Source organism: Chrysochloris asiatica, unplaced genomic scaffold (assembly GCF_000296735.1).
Source record: "Chrysochloris asiatica unplaced genomic scaffold, ChrAsi1.0 scaffold00064, whole genome shotgun sequence".
Lineage (NCBI taxonomy): Eukaryota > Metazoa > Chordata > Mammalia > Afrosoricida > Chrysochloridae > Chrysochloris > Chrysochloris asiatica.
The window spans coordinates 5,264,739-5,276,229 of NW_006408582.1; the positions used below are offsets into that span (position 1 = coordinate 5,264,739).

The 11,491-nt window shown below is 36.2% G+C and overlaps 1 protein-coding gene across 4 annotated transcripts in view; it reads right to left on the reverse strand.

Annotated features, from left to right (window-relative positions):
- Positions 1 to 11,491, reverse strand: part of HMBOX1 (homeobox containing 1) — a 271,437-nt gene that overhangs the window by 123,492 nt on the left and 136,454 nt on the right. For 3 of the 4 annotated variants that reach the window (XM_006864338.1, XM_006864337.1, XM_006864336.1), the window contains one exon: positions 5,570 to 6,046. In XM_006864338.1, the coding sequence (XP_006864400.1) occupies positions 5,570 to 6,046 (477 nt within the window). Of the gene's footprint in view, positions 1 to 5,569; positions 6,047 to 11,491 lie in introns of those variants that run through there. The other variant, XM_006864339.1, reaches the window with a different exon arrangement.

Consider the following 11,491-nt stretch of genomic DNA (forward strand, 5'->3'; position numbering starts at 1 on the left):
TTTGTTCTTCTAGCAGTCCATGATACTTTCAGTATTCTTTGCCAACACCATAATTCAAACACATTGAATCTTCTATGGTTTTCCTTATTCACTGTTCAACTGTCTCATGCATATGAGGTGACTGAAAATACCACGGCTTGGGTCAGGGTATTTTCTCAAAGTACATCTGTAACACTTTGTCTTTTGCGCAGGTTTTTCTAATGTGATATATGTCATTTGATTTCTTGACTGCTGCTTCCATATGTGTTGACTGTGGACCCAAGAAAAATGAAGTCTGACAACTTCAATCTGTTCTCCATTTATTATAATGGTATTTATTATTACATTTGCGAGGACTTTTGTTTTTTTTACATTGAGGTACAATCCATTCTGAAGGCTGTGATCTTAGATATTCATCAGTATTTTAAGTCTTCTTCGCTTCCAACAAGTGAGGTTGTGTCATCTACAGGTCACTGATGTGTCTTCCTCCAGTCTTGATGCCGCATTCTTCTTCTTATAACCTAGTTTCTCAGATTATTTGCTTAGCAGAAAGACTGAATATCCAGTATCCCCTTATTCTGTTTTAAAAACTGTCTCATGATCTATTTTTAAGATCCTCCATGAGCACACTTAAGTGTTCTGGAACACCCACTCTTCCCAATGCTATCCATAGTTTTCTGTGATTCACACAGTCAAATGGCTTCAAACAGTCAATAAACCACAAGAAAACACCTTTCTGGTATTCTACTCTCAGCCACAAGCCATCTGACATCAGCAATGTTATCTCTAGTTCCATGGCCTTTTCTGAACTGACAACTCCCTATCCATGTACTGCTGCAACTGGTTTTGAATTATCTTAGGCAGAATTTTACTTGCATGTGATATTAGTGATATAGTTCAATGACTTGCACATTCCTTGGCTCACCTTTCTCTGGAATGGGCAAAAACATGGACTTCTTCCAAGTGGTAGGCCAGTTAGCTGCCTTCCAAATTTCTTGGCACAGATGAGTGAGCATCTCCAGTGATGCATCAGTTTGTTGAAGCATTTCAATTTGTATTCCAGTGATTCCTGGGGCCTTATTTTTCACAATACCTTTCAGTGCATCTTGTATGTCCTTCCTTCAGAACCATCAATTTGTGATCATATGCTACCTCTTAAAAGGGCTGAACATTTATCACTTCTTTTTAATAAAGTGACTGAGGATTCAATCTTCTATTGATGCTTCTAGCATTATGCAATATTTTGCCAATTGCTGTTGTTGTCAAGCACCATAGAATTGGTTCCAACTCATCAGGACTCAGTACAGTGTTTTTACAAGGAGTGGCTTCGTGGGTTTCAACTGCTATGTAGTTAGCAGTCCAGTACTTACCCCACAGCACCATACCAGGACTCCATTTTGGCTATAGAATCCTTTAGGTTTGAATTTTTTTCTTCAGTTCTTTCACCTTGAGAAATTTTGAGTGCGTTCTTCTCTTTTGGTTTTATACCTCCAGGCTTTTGCACCTTTCATTATAATACTTTATTCTGTCTTGTAACACTGCCCTTTGAAATTTTCTGTTCATCTCTTTTGACTTTATCATTTCTTCCAGTCACTTTAGTTTCTTTACACTCAAAAACAAGTCTCAGGGTCTCTTCTGACATTTATTTTGGTCTTTTCTTTCTTTCCTATCTTTTGGATAATTAGTATCTAATGCACCAAATCCGTTTTTGAGATAGTCTCTCAATTCACTTGGAATATATTATTCAAGGTCACATTTTGACTCTCATGGAGCGTTTTAATTTTCTCAGCTTCAGCCTGAGTTTACATATGAGCAAATGATGGTCTCTTGTTGTGACTGATGATATTGAGTGTCTCCATCTGAATTCCACAAATGTAGTAGATTTGATTGATGAATATTCTATCTGGTGAGGACCATGTATATATGCTGTTGGAAAATGGTCTTTGGAATGAATAAGTCGTTGGTCTTACAAACTTCTATCATGTCTATCATCAAGGCCATATTTTCCAACTACTGACTGATCCTTTCTCTCTATTTACAAGTTTTATATTCCAGTCACAATCAGTAATTATCAATGCATCTTGAATTCATGTTTGATCAACTTCAGACTTAAGAAGTAGAATTCTTCAAATTTATCATCACTGGGTTTAGTGGTTAGTACATAAAAGTGAATAATAGTCATATTAACTGGTCTTCCATGTTGCTGTTGTTAGGTGCCATCAAGTTGGTAATGACTCATAGCGACTTTATGCACAACAGAACGGAACACTATCCGGTCCTGCACCAACGTCACAATCATTCTTCACTTAAACCCCCCACTGTCACTGTGCTAATCCATCTCTTTGGTGGTCTTCCTCTTTTTCGCTGATCCTCCACTTTACCAAGCATGATGCCTTTCTCCAGGGACTGGTCTCTCCTAATAATATGTCCAAAGTACGAAAGACAAAGTATGGCCATTCTAGTTTTTAATCATTCTGTATGCATTTTGTCAAAAACATATATATATATATATATATATATATATATATTTGTTCTTTTGGAAGTCCATGGTACTTTTAATATTCTCTTCCAACACCGTAACACAAATGCATCAATTTTTCGGTGGTCTTCCTTTCACACATATGAACATTATCCTTTCACAGACAGGACCTGTACTTCAAGAAAGATTCTGAAATGCTCTTTTGACAATAAATGCAACATCATTCCTTTTCAATTTATCATTCTTGGTTTAATAAACCATATGCTTATCTGAATCAATATGGCCAATACTTGTCCACTTCAGCTAAATAATGCACAGGATATCTATCTTTATGCATTCCATTCCATTTTTAATGACTTCCAATTTTTCTAGATCCATACTCCATACATTCCATATTCTTATTATTAATGGATGTTTTCAACTGTTTCTCCTTATTTTGAGTTGTACCTCATCAGCAAATGAAGGTCCTCAAAGGTTTGCTCCATTTGTGTCATTAAGGTCAATTTTATTTTGAGGAGGCAATCCTTGCTCCATAATATTTTGTGCCTTTCAACCTGAGGGGTTCATCTTCTGGCAATACATCCTATAACATTCTACTGTTATTCAGTGGCTAACCATTCAAAAGTGACCCACCTCTCCTTCTTAGTCTGGAAGGTCTACTGAAACCTGTTCACTATAGGTGTTCCTGATGGTATTTAAAATACCACTGTGATAACTCCCAGCATCGTCACAACACATAAGCCACCACAGTAAGAGAACCTGACAGATGAGTAGTGGTACACTTTCTACAGACATGAAGAAAAATTTCTTCACAGAAGCAACAGATATCTGTGACACAGTGGAATAAATACATGAGTTAGAATCTAACTCTGCAACTCAATATTTAAATTTTCTTGGGAAAATTATTAAATTGTTGTGAATCTTGTATCTGACCAACCTCATAGGATGATTGTAATAATTCCAAGGATGATTGTAATAATTCCAAGTGCGAAAAGACATTCAATAAACTTCCCCTTCTGACCTGAGAAGAATAACTATCATCTGAAATGCTGAGAAAAATGAAAGGTGGGGAGGACTGAAGGAATAACCGAGTGTAGATGTGTGGGAGGATGCAAAGGCAGCCAAAAGGCCCAATGAAACCCTTACATGTTTGAGCACAGCAAAGCAGCAGTTCTAAGAAAGAACCACAGGAAATAAAGATACAGTTTCCTACAGTTGTATGTAATTAACAAAGCATAAAACCTGCATATTTCTAACACTGAAATTTCAGTATGTAACAATGGGACTGAACTACAAATTCGAGTAGTTATTAAATGGGTATTCTGTTTATTTTGAGGATCAATAACTATGAGTTAATAGCCAATCTTGAGGCTTTTGTCAAAAACAAAGTTTCACCAAACTTCTTACTCTAGAAAACATTTCGGAATTAACAGGTCAAAATGGTAATAATAACAACAAGAAACAGGTTACCACCCTCAGAAACAGATTTTGTTAAATTTCAATGATTAAAATAATTTTTCTTTGCCCACAAGGTTCTGCTTTTAACTTTGACAATAATATGTATGTTAAATTCAAAGCAGCATCTGAATTTTGGCCAGTTTATTTAACAAGGAAAAAATAAATCAAAGTCAAATGTATTTCTTAGATGTTTAAATTTTGAAACAATAACAGGTTTCTGTGACTGCTTAAGAAACTATATAACAGGAACTACATTGGAATCCACAAACAATAGTCCATTTTACCCTGAATTCCATATAAAATAAATGTACCCTAAAACTAATTCAAGGAAGTTCATTTCTTTAAAGGATATTTCACCTTTGTAGTAGTAATACAGGATAGATCTTCCAAATGGCAATAATAAATCACTACTATGCTATTTTAGGAGTCCCGATGTGGTGTTATAAAGTAAGCACTGGAATGCTAACTCCAGGGCCTTCGGTTCAAATTCACCAGCCACTCCTCAAAAACCCTATACAGGTCGGAACTTATTTGACAGCACTTTAACAACAACAACATACTATTTTTAAGTCTTAAAATCATTAGAAAGAGCTAGAGATCAAAATATTATTAGTTTTGATTTAACTGGCAAATTCCTTCTACATCTTCTTTCAATATCTACTGTACCTAGTCTGTCCTTCCGCAGTAGTGATGATCTTCTGAAAGCAATGTCTATATCATGTCTATTCCTAGAGACCAGTAAAAACTCCTTAATCCGAACCAAATTATAAAAATAAACAATTTAGTATGGAACTCAAAGCCTTCCAGAATTTATACTATCTCCTAGACTTTTCTATTACCATAGTCTAGTCCAACTTAATTCATTATCAGACTACACACATCTGGACTTCTTTACACCATTTATTAGTAACTTTAAATAAAAGTTCCTACATTTTAAAACTGAGGCTATTCTTTACAGTTTAAGTCAAATTTACTAAACATACTGAACCCTTTACATGTGCCAAGGCCAGTTGTAGATTCTGGAGTCACAACAACAAATAAGATGTGGTTCCTGCCATCAAAATGATCCAGATCTGGTGTGTAGCCTTTCCAACTGGTAATAAGTCAATTGAAATGTATACATAGCACCTATTGCCAAAATCAGAATTGTAAGCCTTTTAGGGACAGAAATTATGCCTATTTTTCTTCTTAAAAACACTACTATTTGTATAATGGTGGTGGTGGTGTTGTGCCATGGAGTCACAGACATTCAAATTACTTTGTTGACGTGAATTTTGGCTTGAAAAGTTGAATGCACATATTCTGAATCATGACAAAAGTATCTTATTCTGCAAAGCACATACAATGTATTTTAGGATTATATATGGCTGCTAGCCAGAGTTAGAAATCAAAACCACAAAGAGGAAGTTAGTCTTTGATATACAGAAAGAATGGAAAAGACTTCCTAAACAGCAAGGAGAAATGATTAAAGTAAAATAAAAATAAAAAATTAATTAAAAATATTGAAATTCAAAATATTTTTTCTTTACTTTCCAAAAGAAGGGGAGGGGAGAAATCAGTTATTATAAACAGTAGCTGAAATATAATTTATTACTAAAAATAGTCTAAGGATATACAAATGTGTTGGGGTCTCTGAAAAAGAAAGCCACTAACCTCATTAACTCCTCCACTTTATCATCTACATCTAGGTCCTCTTCTGAGGCTTCAAAACTGTATGACCTTTGACTCATGCTGTTTGCATGATAGCGAGTTGGTGACATCTTTCCATTGGAAGTAGACAATCGCTCGCTATTCTCTCTCCCATTCTGATTGGTAGTGCAAGGTTGTGGGGAGGTATCATAACTGTTGCTGGGTGATGGGGACATTCCAGAATGCTGGGTCTGTGTGGAAGCTGTAGCTGTAGAGGAAGATGCTGGAACATTATTAGTACTATTTCCATATGAACTTCCTCCATAGCTGGACCTTCTTCCAAACTTATCACTATGCTCTTGATCAAGACGTTCCAAAGTTTCCAAGGCATGGAGAATTTCATGTTTAGTCATTCCAGTACGTCGAAGGCGCTGAAGTAGATCTATTTGCTCTATGGTAAATCTGGGTTCATCTGTATAGTGAGACATGGTTTCCAGCAAACTAGAGAAAAAAAATGATAGAAAAAAAGAAAGAAATCCCTTTACTTATAATAATCTATCAAAGAACATACCACTATAAAGAATACACAGAAGATGCAGTATTTCTACATATAAAGTAATATCAATTTCTTTGTTGAAAATAATAAGCCATATCAACATGGTAGAATATCTTCGTTTTGGCAAATGAATTTACACAAATATTAAATTTATTAGCAGATGAACACTGCTGTTGTTAGTACAATGATTCAGTTCCAACTCACAGTAACCTTATCTACAACAGAATGAAAACTGTCCAGTCCTGGACCATCCTCACATTCAATACTATGATTAAACCCATTGTTGCAGTCAAGGTGTGAATCCACTTCACTAAGGTCTTAGGGACCAATAATATAAAACCCAATTTCCTATAATTTGCATTGCCCTCAATTTTAATTAAGATGTATCTGAACCAAAATTTCAATTATGGTAATAATACCAAAAACAAGTAATGAGAACATACAGATGCTAACTGCAAAGCCAGCAGTTCAAATCCCCAACCGCTATGAGAGAGAAAGGGATAAGGCTTTCTGCTCCTATAAAGATCTGCAGTCTTGTAAACCCTATACAGCATCACTATGAGTCAGAACTGACTCAACAGCACACAACCATCACCACCACATGTGATAACTTATAGGTGCATTCTCCATCTTGTAATTTTTATTTACATTAAAGAAGTAAGGAAACATTACTGAAGAAACAGCTTATATTACCTTACCTTCCATCAAACAAATAATCAAAACCTGGCCTAGAAATTCTATACTTCCATTTAGTGAAAACAAATCATCTGCTAAACTAAGCCCAAGCAAACACTACTATGGGAGTGGTACATAAATAACTTATTAAACACCATTTTATCCAGTACTTAGCAATTTCATGAGTTCTTCTTCTCTGTAATACATTCTATCTTAATAGTTATCCTGAGAAATGGATCTTTCATGGTTGCAGCCAAATTGAGCTATTTATTTTTCGTAGGAAATTGCTTCTAAAACATGTTTCTTTAAACTAGTACAAGCTACTATACAGTCAGTACACCAGAAAATGTCATTTTAGAGTAAATAACAATATTAACAGATAGGTCAAGCATAAAAATTCTCACTACTCAAATCTTTTCTTACTTCAGATTTTTAAAAAGTGGTAATCTAGTCGGACCCAACTCAACAGCACTTAATGACAAGAAAAAGAATCATTGTGTGGAGCTGTAGGATAAGCACTAAGACTGTTTAACCAAAAGGTCAGTGGCTTAAACCCAATAGGCATTCCTGGGAAACTCTAGTTATCTTGACGGCTCTTAGCAACAACAACAGCATCAAACACGATGGATGTCATGGAGGAAGCTCTCAATATTGTTTGCAGATTGAAATGGATGACGAATTTTCTCATCCTTTACTACTATGCACCACTTTCATTTACTTGTTAAAGATTTCACTGCTTCTTCAACGTTGCTAAAAATTTATTGAACATTCATTCACTTCTAACAAGCCATTGGGTAAAATTTCAAATAACATGCTCATGTTCACAAGAACCTTCTGTGGTAAATATCATTAATTTTGTTCTATATGGATTGATGGCTTAAGAAACTAAGGCTCACCGCAGTTTTGTATTTTGCAGAAAGCCTGAGTAAGAAGTAGAAAGAGGGATTTAAGTCTAGAACTTATGGATTCTAAAAGCATACATCATTCTGCTTTCCAATAAATTTTAGAACTTCTTAGAATCCTACAATTGAGACACAGGCTATTGTACCTTTTAGGTCTCCAGTTAAAGTCAACTAAACAAAACCACTCTAATTGTCACTTGGTGTATGTCAGAAGAGACTCTGAAACTTGCTCTCTAGCAGAGATGCTATAGTAAATGTAAGAAATAAGGAGGTAAAAAGAGCTGAATAGAAAATTGCATAGGACGGTTCCAAAAGACAAAGTCAACTGTTAACAATGAAATGTGCAAAGATGTGGAGCTAGAGAACCAAAAGAAAATACAAGCTGACACATTCTCAAGCAGAAAGAACTGAAGGAAAATTGAAGCCTTGACTTGAAATATTGAAGGACTGTATAGGCAAAATGTGGTGTTGTGGGTAAATGCACAGGACTGCAAAGTTGGTTTGCAAGGTCAGCATTTCAAGCTCAACAATCACTCTTCAGAAATCCTGTACAGGGTCACTATGGGTTGGAATCAACTCAATGGCACATAACAACAACAACAACAAATAGGCAAAATATTGACCGATGCAGAAAGCATCAAAATAAGATGGAAGGAATGAATACACAGTGTCACTGTACCAAAAAGAAATGGTCGCTATACAACCAATTCAAGAGGTAGCATATGATCGACGGCACTTAACAACAACAATAATAATATAGAGATTATTATTATTATTAACAGAAAAAGCATTGGATGCAAAATACTATGCATTTAATATGGTTCTAAGAGCTAAACAGTATCAAAGATACAAGAATAGGGAACAGCCAAAAATTCAAATTGGATTCAGAATGCAAGGAACGAGAGCTACCACTGCTGATGTCAGAGGGATCTTAGCTGAAAACAGAGAATACCAGAAAGATTTTTACCTGTGTTTTATTGATAATGCAAAAAAAAGGCACTTGACTACATGGATCATAATAAACTTAAGGATAACACAGACAAGAATACTTAATTGTACTAATGTAGAACCTGTACATAGACAAAAAGGCAGTCCTTTGAAGTGAAAAAGGGAATACTACATTAGTTTAAAACCAGAAAAAGTATGCATCAAGTACTGTCTATCTTTTCATCATAATAATTCAATCTGTATGTGGAACAAATAATCCAAAAAGTTGTATTATCTGAAGAAGAAAGCAGCACTAGGATTGGAAGAACACTCCTTAGCAAACTACAATATGCAGATGACAGCCTTGCTTGCTGAAAGCAAAAGCAACTTGAAGCACATACTAATGAAGATTTTAAGATTAAAGCCTTCAATATGGATTACACACCTCAATATGAAAACAAAATCCTCATAAATGGGTCAATAAGTAACATCAAAAATATTGACAATGTCAAGGGTTTCATTTCACTGAGAATTACAAACAATACCCATGGAAGCAAGAGAAAAAGAATCTTTTGCATTGAGTGAATCTGCTGCAAAACATATATTTAAAGATATTAAAAAGCAATGATACCACCTTGAGGACTAAGGTGCACCTGACCCAAGTCATGATATTTTCAACTGCCTCATGTGCATGTGAAACCAGGACAAAAGCAGAATTTATTCCTTTGAATTATAGTGCTAATAAAAAATGTAAACTATACTATGAACTGCTAAAAATACCCCGAACAAATCTGTCTGCAAAACAGTATAGCCAGAATGTTCCTTAGAAGCGAGAATGCTGAGACTTTGCCTTATGTACTTTGGACATGTTTTTGGAGGGACCCGTCCTTAGGAAAGGACAACATAATTGGTAAAGGAGAGGGTCAGTAAAAACAAGAAAGAGCCTCAAGGACATGAATTGGCACAGTTACTGCAATAATGGGTTCAAACACAGCAATGATGGTGAGAATGGTGCAGGACTGGTCAGCGTTTTGTTCTGTTGTACATAAAAGGTCACTATGCGTAGGTAATGATTTCATGGCATCTAACTACAACACCAATTTTTCTAATTATAACAGTGAAGAAAATTATAAAAAAGTTCCTGGAGTGTTTTCCAAAACTTATCAAATAAATTATTATCTTGAAACATAGAAACAAGTTTTTAAAAAATTGACTTTTCAAGACTGGGATTCTCCATCATTGTTGGAGGAACTATGCAATGGTGCAACCACTATGAAAAAACAGTATGGTGCTCCCTGAAAACATTGGAAATAGAAATAACATATGATCCATGTAAGCTTGGGTGACAGGAAGACAATATACAAGAAGAGGAAAGTTGGCAAAAGAATGATTTAGATAGATGAAGACACAGGGAAGAAGCAAGGAGATAGAGGAAAATACTGTTATATACAAAACTCTGCAACACTGTTCCCTCTTGAAAGCTTATAAGCTAGTTACTTCTTGTTTTTGTGGGGCTTTGATTTTTAAAACATATTCTACTCACCAAAGTAGGATGTGGATCACTGTCTTTGTGGACTATGTTATAACAATTTATCATGGCACACTCTGAGACTATCGTTCTGAGTCCCCAGTTCCAGCAACTCATTGCCTTAAGATATTAGCAAACATATCAAGGCAATGAATTGCTGGGACTTGGGACTCAGGACCATAGTCTCAGGGAGCTGGGACTGGTAAGTCAGGACCATAGTCTCAGGGGACACCATAGTAAATTGGTATAACATAAAAAAGATCATGAGGAGAACAAACAAGATGGCGGATAGGGTAGAAGTGCAGTGAGGAGCTCCGTCAGCAACAACACAGAATATCAAACCAAGCAGGCTCAGGGAATGGTTCATAACTCTTAACCACATATAAAGGAGTATTTATAAAGTTGGATGGCTTACAGCCAGTGGAATTTGTAACAGAAGCAAGAAATCCAGTGATTTATAATCCAAGGTGCTCAGCTGCTCCCTGAGCAGCCATCTTGGGTAAGACTGAATGGGGGAAGGATATGAGCACCGAAGGATGCCTGACAGAACTGCGGAGATAAAGGTGTAGACATTCTTGTTTTTGTATTTGTTCATTGGTCTCTAGCTCTCTACACATCTCCATTCTGGTGACTGGAGGGAGTGCCTGAGTGAGTGGACACCCCACCCCCACCCCCGGAGGGTTCTACTACTCATACACATAGATCTCAAAATTTAAAGGGACAGTTTCCATGTAAAACCAAATGGCAGCTGTAAACGGCCAAAGCCAAACCTGAACTGTTGATCACTAGGAAAAAGGCCTGAGCTGGGATTGTTGAGTGGGACAGGCAGACTAAAAAGGAAACAGGCAGAAAATTAAGGCATGAGTTACATCATAACGACCAACAGTGGCATCTTGAAATTTATCAGGAAGAAGACTGAAAAGGGAAGCCCATCTCCTGATCACATCTACCTGGAGGCAATCAGAAAGCATTAAAAAATACCAAAACACACACCCATCAAGTATTAAGACCACAGATAACTCCTGAATACGCCCAAAAACCAAACAGATGACCACATCTGCACTTGTCCAAAAACAAGATAAAGTGACAGAGACAAACCTACACTCCATACTGGGAGAAGGGCAGGCTTTGGAAATCTCTGAGAAGGAATTCAGAAAAATGACTATAAAATGTATCAAAACACTTTACAATGGAGTTGAGAAAAATAAGGAAGAAGTCAGGAAAGTGCTACATGAGCAATCAAATAAGACAGAATGTTGTTGTCAGGTGCCATTGAGTCGGAACTGACTCATAGCGACCCCATGCACAGCAGAACGAAACAATGTCTGATCCTGGGCCAACCTCACTACCGCTGCCAC